Source organism: Sceloporus occidentalis, unplaced genomic scaffold, assembly GCF_023333645.1.
Source record: "Sceloporus occidentalis isolate IW3139 unplaced genomic scaffold, rSceOcc1.0.p SCAF_235, whole genome shotgun sequence".
Lineage (NCBI taxonomy): Eukaryota > Metazoa > Chordata > Lepidosauria > Squamata > Phrynosomatidae > Sceloporus > Sceloporus occidentalis.
The window spans coordinates 2,501-17,582 of record NW_028317215.1 but is presented as its reverse complement, the minus strand read 5'-3'; the positions used below and the strand labels follow the sequence as shown (position 1 = coordinate 17,582).

At 49.2% G+C, this 15,082-nt stretch overlaps 1 protein-coding gene across 1 annotated transcript; it reads left to right on the top strand.

Moving 5' to 3' along the window:
* The first annotated feature begins 412 nt into the window (after window positions 1–412).
* On the top strand, window positions 413–14,147 carry LOC149276508 (switch-associated protein 70-like). The gene is made up of 12 exons (XM_089503539.1): window positions 413–508; window positions 4,742–4,882; window positions 7,921–8,094; window positions 9,090–9,317; window positions 10,070–10,216; window positions 11,249–11,357; window positions 11,758–11,939; window positions 12,015–12,122; window positions 12,373–12,539; window positions 13,049–13,247; window positions 13,493–13,589; window positions 13,978–14,147. Exons 1-12 carry the CDS (start codon window positions 413–415, stop codon window positions 14,145–14,147), a joined length of 1,818 nt encoding a protein of 605 aa, XP_089359665.1.
* The last annotated feature ends 935 nt before the right edge of the window (window positions 14,148–15,082 follow it).

Sequence of the window (15,082 nt, the reverse complement as noted above, 5' to 3'; positions counted from 1 at the left end):
TATACCCTTTACAGCATTGCCAGTATACCGGTATATCCCGGTAAATACCTTGTACAGTGCGGTATATATAGCCCGGTATATACCCTGTACAGCACCAACGGTATATACAGTCCGGTTTATACCCTGTACAGCACCACCGGTATATATAGCTGGTATATACCCTGTACAGCACCCCCGGTATATACAGTCCGGTATAGACACTGTACAGCGCCATCCAAATTCTGCATCGCGTTTCCCTTTCAACGCCAGCGCAGCGACTCCCGCGCTGTGATTGGCTGGCGGCGGGCGCGGTCACGTGGCGGGGCTGGCCGGGAGCTGCGCGCGGCAGGGGATCTCACTGTTCAGGCAGTTCGGGACGGAGCGGCAGCTGAGGGGAAAAGTTCCGAGGAGGCCCTGAGTGCGCCCGGGGGCCATGGCTCTGAGGGACGAGCTGCTGAAGCCTATCTGGCACGCCTTCACCGCCCTGGACCTGGACAGATGCGGCAAGGTGTCCAAATCCCAGCTGAAGGTAAGAGCCGCACCTGCTGCCCCCTCAGACTGCCCTCTGAGGGGTCCCCGGTGCCCAGGGGCCACCAGCGGAACCGACTATTAGCTCCTGGATTCCAGGGAGAAGAGAAGTCAGTCAGCAGGTGAGGAGAAGCCAGTCTGAGGGTTATGGGAGTGAAGTCCAGAACTTTAGGAAGTTGGCACTCTGGTGAAAATACTGTTCTTTTTACTTGATTTGTATAGACTCCCGGCACTCACTCCCATCACTCCCGGCACTCACTCCCAGCAGCTCACTTAGTGAAGGGCGAGAGGTTATGTATAAAAAGTGATTCTGGAGCAAAGTTTTTAGAAGTGGTTTAATGTCCATAACAAGCATTACATTTTTGCTGATGATTGGACAATTCCATTGGTTGCTATGGTGATAAGACCACTTCTCACTCTTGCACAAGAATGACTGTCCATTTCTGAGTGTAAACTCAGTGCTTCCTCATAACGCACTCCATTGGTTGCTATGGTAATAGCACCACATTATTTTCTTGGTACCGGAATGGCTCTATAAATTCCTGCGGTGGCAAGCTGGGTATCAGATCTCAGTGACCCTCTATATAATACCCCAGGGGTAACATTGCCTCCCCGTGATACCCCTCCAGCTGCTCTATCCCCGGAGTTACAGCCAGCACGGCGCCCCAGCGAGTACGAGAAGGAGGACTCCAACAAATCAGATTAAAATGGGACCCTGGTTAAAAGTGGTGTTATCACCATAGCAACCAATGTCCTGCTGATTGCACCAGCCTATGTGTTGCTATGGTGATAAGGCCCCTTTTACCCTTGAATCACTAACTAAATTTTGGGAATAAATGATTAGTTTTCTATGGTTTATCTTGTATCGTTATCACATATACAGTAGCGATGTACAACAGGCGGTGCAGCAGATACCCGCATCAATCCCTGGCAGGTTTCTGTCTCTTGTGTGTTCAAAGGTGTAAGGATGAGTGTGCGTGTAAATGTAAACATGAGTGTGCATGCGTGGGTGTACAAATGTAAACATGAGTGTGCATGTAAATGTAAACATGAGTGTGCGTGCGTTAGAATGCACACAGGCTGGGTGATTATACTTCCAGTTGGGGCCCCGGGGTGTGTCCCGCCAGGTCTTGTTGTCCCCAGTCGGGGCAGATATTACTGCCCACCAAGGCCGGTGCATTGATGAAGCCGCTGGGTTACCCAATACAGGAAGGGCTGGTTAACTCTTTGTGTCCCGAGTCACTTGTGAAACTCGCCCTCTGTCATGTAGTCAAATATTTACTATGTGGCCCCGAAATGCATGGAAAAGCTGAATAACGGGGCGTTTATCCCCTAAAGCCCCAAAAGTAGGAGTCGGGGGGGGGGGGTGTAATAAACCCCAATATCTGCCCCAAAAATGACTTGTGTTTTTGAGTCCACGTTGGTGCCGCTCGATCCGTTTCTAGCCGGAAAACTATGTTCTGAGCCGACTCCATCCTTTGCGAGCTGCTGGGACATTCGGACCACCAGAAAGCTCCGGCCCCCCGTGCTTAGTGTGGAGATCTGTGGCCCCTTGGGGGACAGACCCCCATCATGTCTCAGAAGACGAGCCGCTTCCGAGGAAAACAGGCAGATTTTCCATGAGATTTTATGAAGCCGCGCCGTGATTTCATCGCAGAGTGGGGGGGGGGAATTCTACATCTGCAAACATTCCTAGATTGTCTGGGAAAGTCCCTCCTTGCGGTGCGGAGACGTGCAGCAGCTGCAGGGCAGGCATTTCCCGATCGTTAGAATTAATATACTTGGCAGTGCTACGTTGGTAATGTTATAATTAAACCGGCAGACTCCGCGGATTCGCCCAAAGGGTGATCTTTGATTCTTTTCTGATCGCGGCTCGGAGACAAAGGGCGTTTGTTGTGAATTCCAGTCGCTTCCCTGTGAAGAACAAACACAGATTTACTACGTTTTCTTTCCTGTTACAGAAAGTTACTTTGTTGCGAGATTCAGCATATTGTGAAGGTTCATTCACGGGGGGCTCGGCAGCCCCTGATAACACGTGGAAGGAGACGCTGGGCCGCCCTTGGTCCAGGGCCCTGAGTGACGTTAGGCTGCATTGGAGGAAGGCTGGCCGCTTGGGGCCCGCGGGGCAAGTAGAGCTAATTTGGCTTCACAATAAAATCAACAAATAGGCATTCAGCTCACAGCCCGGTGAGAGCAAGCTGAAAAAAACCCAACTAAAGGAGCACAGAAAGAATCCAGCTGAGGGGCAAATCCTGCCCCCAGTCACCCCTTCTGGCTATATGTTGTACATGGCTATGGAATATGATGGCACTGTATAAATTAATAAGCGGTAGTAAATGCTATCATTGCTGGCATAACTTTTCTGGTAGTGGCCCCGAGCAGCCCAGTTAGCGGCCCCCTCGGCTGCAAACACTTTTATCCAAGCAGTAAAGATACGATTGAACTTCGCTCCTTTCTGCCGAGGCGTTCCCTGCTCTCTCGGGTTTTCATATCTCTATAACAGATTATCTGAAACTTTGTTAAAGTGATAAAAAGCAGTAAAAGCCCTAATTTTCACCAATATTTATTGTGAAAAATCTGGATCCGAAAAGCTAGACCCCGTGTTGCACCGGCCGATGGTTCAGGGGAACGCGTTCCTGGGGCCAACGGGAGCTGCAGAAATGTAAGCGAAGGGAGTATAAGGGTTAACAGATACCGTATAGGATCGCCGTATAGGAAGCATGCGCAGTCCCCGTGGGGTACACAAAGCCGCGGGATTGCTGCAGTCGCCAGGGATAGCACATCGGTTGCTTTAACGACTGCCCCACTTCTGCCCCATAATAGCTACTATTTGCCGATTTGAGAAAAGAGTATAAAGCCAGTGAGTTTCGCCGAGCGGTGGCTGCTTTGGGGTAAAATCCGGTCAGACAGGTTTTTCTGTGTTTTCCAGATGCTGCTGAATAGAGTTATTTTATCGTGGATGGGTAACCTCTCGGGGGAATTCCAATCTCGTGCCGCGTGGAACCTTCCGGGGCGGTTACTGGATAATTCTTCGTGTTTTTTGCCAATATTTTAATCTTTTCTGCTGAGTCTACGCGGATCGGCTGCTTCTTATCCCCCCATGTTTGCTTCACCGGACGGAAAGCTCGCGTCTGGCCCTTTAAGGGTCTGGCCACATTCTTGAAATAGTGACTTTTGTGGCCCCGATCAGCAGCTTCTGGTTACGGGGGCCAAACAGTGTTTTGCTAAAAGGGAAATATTGGAGGGGCCCCTTAATTCACTCCCAGTTTAACAAACTGGCTGATCCCAGGACGGGCTCTGTCTCGGGGGGGGAATGAGATTAAAGGGGCCGCTCACCTGGCGAAAACATGACGGGAACAACACAATGTAACAAACGGGCCACTTTTTCACAAATTTAGGGTTTTTTGAAAAATATTTTTCATTGCTTTTCTGTTATTATGAATAAACCTATGGAAATGTGACATTTTCAAAGACGCGCATTGGACGGAGGTCTCTATTTCCGCTCTAAATTTTGCTTCCATTTGCATTTTTTGACTTTTCTATTTAAAATTTGTTTCCTTCCTGTAGGTTGTAAAATCTCCTGATGTAATTCGAAGCTCTTCTAAGTTCCTCTTTCACTCTTTCAAACTCTGTGGGGCCGCCAGACGGATTGAGTTCTCTGTCCATGTGCGTCCCAAGACCTCGCGGTTATATCGGCCAACATAGCGCTGGCCGGAGGTCCCGGGATCGAGTGGCTTGTTGGCTGTCCGCCTAAGGGCCGCATTGAGCGGGGCTCTGCCGTAATGTGGCCACATATCAAAAAGCCCGCTGTCCGTGTCCATACGTTGTGTGTTCCCATAATTACTTATAAACGCAGAGGTAACCGGAACAAACAAACGTCCTCTCCTCAAGCGTAGGCTTCAAGCCGGTTTATTTCGTAACCTCCTGTCTGCCTGCGAGTGTCACCCATATTAATACTTATTAACATATAGAATTTCCAGCAGCATCACTCAAACATCCAGCTCGCGGGAGCCTCATACACAGAGAATGAGAGAGAGAGACACGCAGGGAATGACATAGAGAGACCCCCTCCAACGAGAGGCTGTCGGACTTTTACACGATTCAGATAATGCAAAAAATAAAATTGACAGTTTATTAGACGTTTCACGGGACGGAGACATCGCGTTACTTCCTCTTTTTTTGGGGGGTAAAACTGTTTTCAGAATGTGGATGACGTAACTTTTTTTTCTTCCAGGTTCTCTCTCACAATCTGTGCACCTTGTTAAATGTCCCCCACGATCCGGTGGCCCTGGAGGAACATTTCAGAGACGATGACGAAGGGCCCGTCTCTAACCATGGATACATGCCTTATCTGAACAAATTCATTCTGGATAAAGTAAGTGCCGCCGCGCTCTGCGTTACATTTAACTTGTGTTTGAGCCCAAAGGGGCCGACAAATTCGGTTCGGATCTGGGTGCCGGCTTTTTTCTTCCACGATGGTGTTTTTATCTTGAAATATTACCCACAGGTCTGCAGTTAAATGTTTATTGGGGCAATATGACCTAAAACACACCTTTGTTCAGCGCTGTACAGTACCGCGGTTAACCCCTTCAAAGCTTTTATGTGCAACAGTTATTCCTCTTTCTGTGATTTAGTCAACCCGCCAAAGAGTAAATTCTTTCGTGGTTTCATATTAAACGCTATACATATTCATGCTTTATAGAGCACCTGGTCTGGAGACCTGCCACGCCACTGCTTATGTTCTGTCATTGCGAATGCCGCCCTCCGCAGGAAAGCTTAGGGTGTGGGATTCACAATGGGAGCCCTGATACGTTTTTACCCCCTTGTCCTGCAAAACCCTGGTGCCGGGAGGGGGTTTCTAGTCGCCGTGATGACCTGGGTTTGTTGAGCCCTGATTTAGGCCTGCTTGGTCTCAGCGGTATATTCCATGCAGTGCTTTGTGATTCCATGCAGTCGTTGGTCTCGTCTTAGATTCAGGAGCCGTATATCGATACCATGCATGTTTAATACCCACACTGTATTACCCTCTAACACTTCTGCTGGGAGGCTGGTTCATTTTTCTCCCAGTAAAGTTAAACTTCCTTGCATTGCACCCAAGCCCCCACACACCAGTTCAGTTTGCTGGTGCCTTCCCAGTGATTCATGTTCTTTGTGAGAGAAAAGAATAAATCCCAAGAACGGAGAGATAAGAGCAGGAAGCCCCAGCGCGTTTCACGGTTTCCCGTCTGGTAAAATTTTATTTCCCATAAAACCCGTGTGGCCAGCAAGAGCTCAGGACTGTATGTTGCGCGTCGAGCATCGGTGTATCTGCTGCGTCAGCCAGGGGGAATTGGTCACCCCACACGTTTGTGACATTCTGGGTGATTGTCTCGTGTTTGTCATAATATCACGTATTGGATTGCGATTCCATTGTTTTATTGTAAGAGCTGAAACGGGACTGATGGGGCTGACTGCCAGACCTGACGTGCCCCCCCCCGATGCTGCGCTTACAGACAGGGGCAACAGGGACCCCCCCCTTATTCTTCACTCAGACTGTTTGATCCAAATCCTACATGTTCCAGTCCCCTACAGTAAGTGAAGCTCCCTTGATGGTTCTTTAGTGGTCTATATGTTCCCGAGACCCCGCTGTATATAACTGCCCCCCCCAACGCTCACATAACAGCCCCCCTCCCTGCTTCTCAGGGTGTTTCTGTTTTGGGGCTGATGATGTGGCTCTGGGTTCAAATTATTCTATTCAGTTTAAATGTTTCGGCATCACAGGATTTCCGAGTTACTTTTACGCCCAATTGTTCCAAAAATAGCGCTGGGAAATCTGTCTGCATCTTAAGTCTATGATGGGGTGGAATAATTATCAGGGACGTCTGACTGAGAACATTGTATTCTAAAATACCTACACTGTAATGCCCTCGCCCATATGGGTCCGTAGCTATAGAATATAATGTATGGAGGGTAACAGCAGAGTATTACTGCAGTGCGGCAGCCCGTCTTGTAAGACCCCCTCATGTCTGATGAGCTCTTTGCTTGTAAAACTTTCATGTTTCGTTATGTAACGCGAGACCCCCGAACCGCCACGTGGTCCACGCAGCTAGAAATAAACAGGTTTTGGTTCTAACAGCAGAGACCCGGATTAGCATGCGGAGCGTTACGCGGCGCTCCGTGTGAAGAATCTTTTCTCTGCGAGGATTCTGAAGACGGTCCGTCCGTGTCACGAATGCCAACGAGTTATTGATTCTGTGGAAGAGAAGTGATTTGGCTGCAACAAAGAGTTTATTGTCAGGGGGAGTTTGTTAAAAACCCTTCTCTGTGACAAAAAGAGGAACGGCCTCTCTCGCACTCTTGCTCGCCCTCTTGCGCGGCTCACCCTCTTGCGCGGCTCGCCCTCTCGCACTCTTGCGCGGCTCGCCCTCTCGCACTCTTGCGCGGCTCGCCCTCTCGCACTCTTGCGCGGCTCGCACTCTTGCGCGGCTCGCCCTCTCGCACTCTTGCGCGGCTCGCACTCTTGCGCGGCTCGCCCTCTCGCACTCTTGCTCGCCCTCTCGCACTCTTGCTCGCCCTCTTGCGCGGCTCGCACTCTTGCGCGGCTCGCACTCTTGCGCGGCTCACCCTCTCGCCCTCTTGCGCGGCTCGCCCTCTTGCGCGGCTTGCCCTCTCGCACTCTTGCTCGTGCTCCCGCTCATAACGTACTGTTTCTGCTGCTGTTGAAAACACGTCTCCTTAAAACCTGCCGTTTGGCCCCTGAGCTCCAATGGTGCTGAACGGACTTCTGTTCTATTTTTCTTTCCTGCGCAGACACATACGTGGGTCCTCCAGCTGCCATGCTGGGGTTCCTGGCCACCTGTCATATTATGTTGGTTCTTAGGGAATGTGCTAAAGGGCCGCTGGGTAATATACCAAACTCTGCCGTGTATCCTGGGGAGGAATGACAGAAATCTTACGTGTGCTCCAGGTCTGCAGTGTGGGGTATTACTGGGAGGATTCTCTGGGCACTGTTTGGGTATATTCGGCAGAAAGAGGGGCCATATGGGCCAGTTTGCTGACTTTGGTCATGTGAGTAACTCGAAGATTTGCCGCCATTCATGGAAGTGCTACATGCGCGCTTAGCCCCAGCTGGAGGCTCCTCGGGGGTTGGCTTAAGATGTGATTTATCGATCTGGAGCAGGTAATACTCCTCTGCTGTTGGCTGCCTGTGAAGAACAAACAGGCAGTTTTTGGCATATGCTGCTTGGGCCCCCTTGGTGGAGCCAAAACAGGGGCCAGAAAATGCCAGCTTCCTCCAGACCAAGGGAATTATTTTTATGTATTGTTTTATATAGCGCCGTCAAATTCTGTAGCGTTGTACAATGGGTATATCATTGTGGGGGAGGGGGCTGAACAGCTAATGCAAAGACGATCAGATTTCTTCTTTTTTATTAGGTTCAAGGAGACATCAATAAGATTGAATTTAACAGAATGTGTTGGACTTTATGCGCCAAGAAGAATCTCACCCAGAACCCTCTGTGCATCAGCGAGGACAGCGCCTTCAAAATATGGACCATATTTAACTTCCTATCGGAGGACAAATACCCTCTGGTCATGGTCCCTGAAGAGGTAGGTGACACTGAAGGGTTAATGCTGGTTAAGAGGTTTTTGCCCCCACTTTCTGGGCCATTTCATTGTTGCATAAATAGGAAGCGTAGCGGATGGATGTATCCTGAGCCGGCAGATAGCGAGCTTATCAGCTCTGGATCTTTCGAAACATTTCCTGCGTGTCACGAGACTCGTATTATTCAACATTTACTGCAAACGACTCTGCCGCAGCCTCTGCTGGGGGTTTAATGGGGGCCACATCTGTTACACCCCACTTCCCAATAGTACATTTACCCCGGTTTACAAAGCAATGTTTACCTCTTACGGCTCTTGGATTTAGACTTTTTTGCATTCCTGATGATTTACAGGAACCCGTCACAATCTCTTGTAAGGATTCTGGAATGCATTTAAATAATGAGCTTCCTGCCGCTGAGAACATCCCAAAAGCAGGATATTCATTTCCAAACGTTGTTCGTGTCTTTGTTTTAATTTCATGTATTTTTTAAGAAAAGCCTATGACGGTAATGGTAAGTACCCCCCCTCCCCCCGACCCTTGGTTTGGGCAGTTGCCCCCTGCCCTGTTTTTTTTATGCCCCACAGATTAATTTTTACGTTTGTTCATCCGCCGCTGGGTTCTGCTGTTAAAACCCCACAGTGTGTGTGTGATGATGGGGCAAGTTGGCTTTCACACTATTGCCCTCGGCTTGGCTAATGCCGTGAATGTGCCTGCCGCCTGTAGGCTCCTTAACTCTGACCGCATTCCTGCAATTGTGTTTTAACTGCTGCCTCCAGAACATGCGCGTCAGGCGCAAGCGCCATCCGATAACACGACAAGCCCCTGACCTGCCTGGACCCCGGTATGATTATTAGCGGTGGGCACCGCGGTCCGGTTAGTGACTGCAGTAAAGAGGAAGCATGAGACGCGTTGGAGGAAGCCGGCCCTGCAGGCTTTTCTGGGCCCCGGCGGTTGGGGTTGCAGCGGTTTTGTGGTCAGACTTTATTTTTTGTGTCCGCAGATCGAGTATTTGTTGAAGAAGCTGACGGAGGCGATGGGGGGAGGCTGGCAGCAGGCGCTGTTTGAGGATTACAGGATCAGCCTCCATCAGAAGGAGAGCTGTCTGTCCGTCTGGGAGCTCATTGAGCTGGTCGGCAGTGGCCATTTCAGTAAAGGCATGGACCAGGCCACCGTTTCCATGGCAATTACTGAAGTCTTTAACGAGCTCGTCCTCGACGTCCTGAAACAGGTGAGTAGAGACCTGCGACCGGCCCTAGCAAACTAATTCTGTACGGAAAACATGTCCGTGTTAATTCATACAGCGTAACAGGTCTGCATATTCTGCAAATGGTTAAACGAACCGAACCCTTCGCACCCTTCGTTAAAACGTTAAATGCCGCCAAGCACGTTTTATAACCGGTTGGTACATTAAATCTATTTATCACTTACGCCGATTCCGTTAATGTTGTGCTGACCAAATTTGAGCCGGTTGCTAGACCACAAAACATAAAACTCACGTAACACATCTATGGACCCAAAATAAATATTCTTCCGCTTGGATGTAGATTTTTTTATCTTGAAGATTTGCCGCCGGCCAAAAGGCCCTTTTCTAATGTGTTCTAACGTATGTTTCCAACAAATTGTAATAAATTGCACACAAAAAGTTAAAATAAGCACAAGAGCGAAATCTACCGTAAAAGCTTTATTTCTGCAAATCAATCAAATTCATTAACAGCAGAAAATCAGTGATTCCCAGGAACAACCCGCAGCGAGACAATTCTATTTATAATGCATAATATATCTCTTATAGATATAACATACAGATCTCTATATGTCGTATCTATATATTCCATATCTATAATATATTATATATGTCGTATCTCTATCTATAATGTATTTGTTTCTGAAATATATCACTTGTCCTGTCCTGTCTGCTCTCGGAATCTGATTGTGCTATATAAAAAATACATAATTATAAGTCTAGAGTTTTCCCCTCCACAGGGATACATGTTGAAGAAAGGACACAAGCGGAAGAACTGGACGGAGCGCTGGTTCGTGCTGAAGCCAAACGTCGTCACGTATTACGGCAGCGAAGACCTGAAGGACAAAAAAGGGGACATTATTCTGGACGAGAACTGCTGCGTGGAGGTAAAACCTGCGCCGCTCGCCATCCTACGCACAGCAGCTACTTTTAAACGTATCTTTTCATCCCGCTTGAGTCGGTCAGGGGTTTTGGCCCAAATTTAGTGCGTTTAACTGTTGCCATGCTGGAGGTAATGAGACCAGGATCCTGTGCAGTGTGCGTGTTTCCAGCACTAAAAGATTTATTTTAGGTATCGGGTTGGCTGAGAGTGCTCGGCAATTACTGAGGAATTTGTAATTCCTCGTCTCCGCCAAATAAGGACAATTTCAGGTGATATTTTTAGGAAATATTTTTTATGGGATTTGATCACTTTAAAAGCGTCCAAATAAACGTCTTCATTCTGAATGTCGGGTTTAACCCCCTCCGTACCGGCATTCTTGCACTGCGTCTTCCCTTGAAGACTACAGTTTTATTTAAATATTTTAATTCCGTGCTCGTGATTCGCTTCAAAGCGACCACATGCACGGAATTGAGGGAGAGTGGCTGCTACGGATCGGTGGGGACACCCAACGGTCAGTAGCAGCCACCCCTCGCGATCTCAGCATCCATAGCGACGCTGGATCGCGCATCATCGATGGCGTACCTGGTACGCCCCGGTCTGTGGGTGACACCCAACCAGGAAGTACCAGGTACGTCACCGGTATGGAAGGGGTTAATAACTGGAATGTATAAACGTGAATAAAACCCCAAAGGCATTACATTCCGCCCCAGCTGCCGCTCCCCGGTTAGTACCCGTCGGCTCCCGTTCTCCTTGTGGTTTTGGTGCCGGTTTAGTTAGGATTTATTGTCCGTTACCCGGGTGACGGCGGAATTTCGTATCAGTTCACAATTCTACAATTCTATTCACCTAAAACTTGCGTGTTCTCCTCATGCGCCTCCCCCGTGGAAGAGCCACTTACTTATATTCAGAAAAAGGGGATGCTTCTGATGTAGGGGGCCGGTGTGATTTTAGGCTCCCCCACTGGCCAGATCTGGTACTGCAGGTGAAACGGACGGCTGAAGTAAAGTATTCTGAGCTCTAAAACTCTTTTTCTCAGTCCTTGTCAGATAAAGATGGGAAGAAGTGCCTTTTTCTCGTGAAATGTTTGGATAAAAGCTATGAGATCAGCGCCTCAGATAAGAAGAAGAGACAGGAGTGGATCCAAGGTGAGTTACACCGACCGCCTGTATAATATGCATTCTCCTGCGCTGTGACTCATTGGGTATGTAAGGAGGCTGGGGGTATACTATCAGCTGCGGTACATTGAGCCAGGGATACCATCAGGCAGCACCTAAGGTGAAAAGTCCTTGTAGAAATAAAATGATGTCATTGGGGACAAACCGCAGGCTGGGCAACGAAAACGAGGTCACCGAGATAAAGATTTACCAAAACGTTATTGGGAGAGAGAAGTCTTCTAACGCCGCGCGCCTTCTAACACATGTCTTATAACACAACGCCCCGCGCCTTCCAACACACATCTTATAACACAAAGCGCCTTCTAACACACGTCTTATAACACAATGCGCCTTCTAAGACGCCTTATAACACAATGCTCTTTATCTGCAGCCATCCAGACCGTGATTAACCTGAGGAAAATGGGACTCTCCTCCCCGCACAGGGAGGCGCGACAGAAGCGGAAGGCCCTGCGCCAGAAGATGCTGGCGGAGCAGATGGAGATGGAGAAGAAGATGAAGGAACTACAGCTGGCCAATGAGACAAAACAGAGGGAACTGGAGAACGTGCGCAAGGTGAGAAACGCGCCGCCGGTCTGTAATCCCCTCGCTGCCGAGACGCTCCGCTAAACCCTCGTTCTGTCTATGCAGCAACTGAAAGACGCGGCCGAGCGGGCGTCGGAGGAAGAGAAGAGACGGCAGGAGACTCACGTGGAGCTGCAGGACCGGTTCCGAGTGGAGCTGGAGCAGGAGCAGATGGTAATTGGCACCATTGGCACTTTCTGGAGAAGTGGGGGGTAGGTGCAGGTCCTGGGCGCCCGGCGGCATTCGGGCAAAAGAATTCCAGGCCACACTAACCAGTTGTAGCCAAGAGGCAGCTGCTGCTGGGCAGTCTAAGTGAGGGTAGTTGTGGTTCACCATCTGCTCACAGCTGCCTCTTGGTTTATGCCCCCTTGGTGGCAAGAAGGGTATTTAACTCACCCCTCGCTCGGGATTCCTTCCACATCAGATTCGCCGGCAGATGGAGGAGCAGGTGGCACAGAAGTCGTCCGAGCTGGAGCAGTACTTGGTGAGGGTCCGCGAACTCGAGCAAATGTACCACCAGCTGCAGGAGGCCCTGGACGATGAGAAGCAAGCGAGGCAAGATGAGGAGACCGTCCGGCGCCTTCAGGCACAGTAAGGAGGGCTAGGGAATGTGAAGGGTTAACAATATGACAAAATGCTCCCCAATTCAGAGATGGTTGTGTGGTTGGGAAGGGGGGTCTCGGGCGAATCCTGTGCAGCCGGTCTCTGTCTCTCAGCCTCTGGATCAAACTCTCCCTCCGGTCCCAGGAGGACGAGACCGCAGATTCACTTACTACAGCCGGCCTTATATCGTTATCATTATTATTATCTTTCATTTCTATACCTGGTGGTAGCGCCGTAACCCACCACGTCTTGTACGGGTGCTACAGAGCGGCAGCCATCGTTAGAGCCCCGTCGGTGGTGTCTGTAGGATACGTAAAGCATCGCCGGATATTTCCTTTTAGAGTAATGCGTCGGCTCTGGGCTCGACCTTACTTAAAGTGCATTAAATGCATTAAACGCAGCAGGTACGGTGGCCCCCAGTGACCACAGGGCAGATTCCACATGCATCACACAGACTTGACCAGCAATGAAAAAAACATCTGCTTTTCAACCCGCAGGTTGCTGGAGGAAGAGGCGGCCAAGAGAGCGGCGCTAGAGAAGCTGCACAAAGAGCAGGAACTGGCCATAAAAATGACCGAAGCCGAGAAGAAAGAACTGGAGAGCATGCAGGAGGTTAAAGAGAAAGCTCTGCAAGAGGCGATGCAGCAGCTGGAGCACCTCGAGAAGGAGCGTCTGGAGGCCCTGGAGCAGTACAAGGTAAACCCCAACTCGCCCTGCTGGGGGCAGAAACAGACTATGCTAAAGGGTACAAGAAAATATTACAACTGCCCCCACCCCTTTGTTGACTTATATGCAAAATGATAAATAAAGCAGCATTAGGGCGAGAGGAATTAGAGGGGGCCGATGGCTCTAACCTGGGGCAAATTCCTGGTTACTCACCCTGCACGCCGCGCACTGCCTGGTCTCCAGGTCAGGCTCATTGTGTCTCTTATCTATTATAGACAGTTACAAAGAATCTCGAAGTGGCAAGATGCAAGACGAGGAGCTGGAAGGACAAAGTGGCTCACCACGAAGGGTTAATCCGATTAATACAGCCAGGTAAAAAAAAAAAAATGCACCTGGGGGGGGCACCTAAACCAAAAAAATGGATATTAATCAATGTGCATAAAAACCACCTTTTTATTAAATACATGTAAATATAAAAATATTAATTGTACTTCCATCGTTTCTGTTCTGATAAATGATGTATCCCAGAATGCACCTCCCCTATGAGCCGGCTCGCGCATGCGCCTCAAATGGATTATGATTTAAATTCTGTGCGATAGGCTGAAAATAAAAAAATAACTGGGTGAACTGGTGAAATAAAAGAACCAAATCCAGACCGGCACATATTTATAACCGTACTGATATAATTAAGCTCCTCATCCAATGAAACGCGTTTCCAGACGATGCTTTAACTAAAGTACGGGTTTTAAATCTCTTTCAGGTGCGAAAAATCCTGGACTCATCACAAATTGGGGGCCGGCGTCCTTCACCCAGGGGGAGCTGCATGAGCGTGAGAAAAACTGGCAGGTGATGAAGGGCAGCAGCACAGAACAACCGCCCTGGGTCACCGCGAAACGCAGCGGGGAATCGGACAGCGGGAGCTCGGAGTGAGCGGAACGTCCGGTGATTTATAACGGGATCCGCTTTCCAAAAAGGGAGAACACGCTTTAGTTTTAGGTGAATAGAATTGTAGAATTGTGAACTGATAGGGAATTCCGCCGGCACCCGGGTAACGGACAATAAATCCTAACTAAACCGGCACCAAAACTACAAGGAGAACGGGAGCCGACGGGTACTAACCGGGGAGCGGCAGCTGGGGCGGAACGTAATGCCTTTGGGGTTTTATTCACGTTGATACATTCCAGTTATTAAACCCGACGTTCAGAATGAAGACGTTTATTGGGACGCCTTTTATGTGATCAAATCCCATAAAAAATATTTCCTAAAAACATCACTTGAAATTGTCCTTATTTGGCGTAGAGGAGGAACGTATGGACTGCCCGATGACCCCCCCACCTGGTTTTAGCATGTGGCAAATACCTGTACCTTATTGGCCACCGGCCTTTCCAGGGGGTAGATGCGAGTGCTAAATACCCCAGAAGGGTTTTACACTATAAAAGATAAGATGCCGTCTGTTAGATGTTAGTCTGCTTTGGTATTAAACATTCTCCTCCAGGAAACCCCGCTGGGGGCAGAGCTGATGGGGGTTATATTAAGGGCGACGGCTCATTCTCCACGTCCCCCGAAACCAGGAGATGTGAGCGGCTCTGACAGCTTTACTCGTTTAACCTAGCTTTTACACTATTTTTCCACAGAATGCATAGAAGAGCTGAGCAGCACCTTATTTTACCCATTTTAGGCGAATCGACCTGTATTGGAGCCCTTACAGATGACACAACCCTAGGGGTGGAATAAGCTGAGACGTTAACAGAGGGCACCGGGTAACATGAAATCGGAGGGTGAAGGTGCTGCACGCTCGGCAGCAGATATGTAACAAACCCTCTGCAATTTATCACCGATGGAGCCTGGAAAGGATTAATCAGCAG

What these genes read in the sequence shown, in the direction of transcription:
- LOC149276508 (XM_089503539.1), top strand. Translation starts at nt 413, where the DNA reads ATGGCTCTGAGGGACGAGCTGCTGAAGCCTATCTGGCACGCCTTCACC. An exon ending in AACTGGAGAACGTGCGCAAG is followed by an intron (nt 11,940 to 12,014) that starts GTGAGAAACGCG and finishes CTGTCTATGCAG; the next exon opens with CAACTGAAAGACGCGGCCGA. An exon ending in AGCTGGAGCAGGAGCAGATG is followed by an intron (nt 12,123 to 12,372) that starts GTAATTGGCACC and finishes CTTCCACATCAG; the next exon opens with ATTCGCCGGCAGATGGAGGA.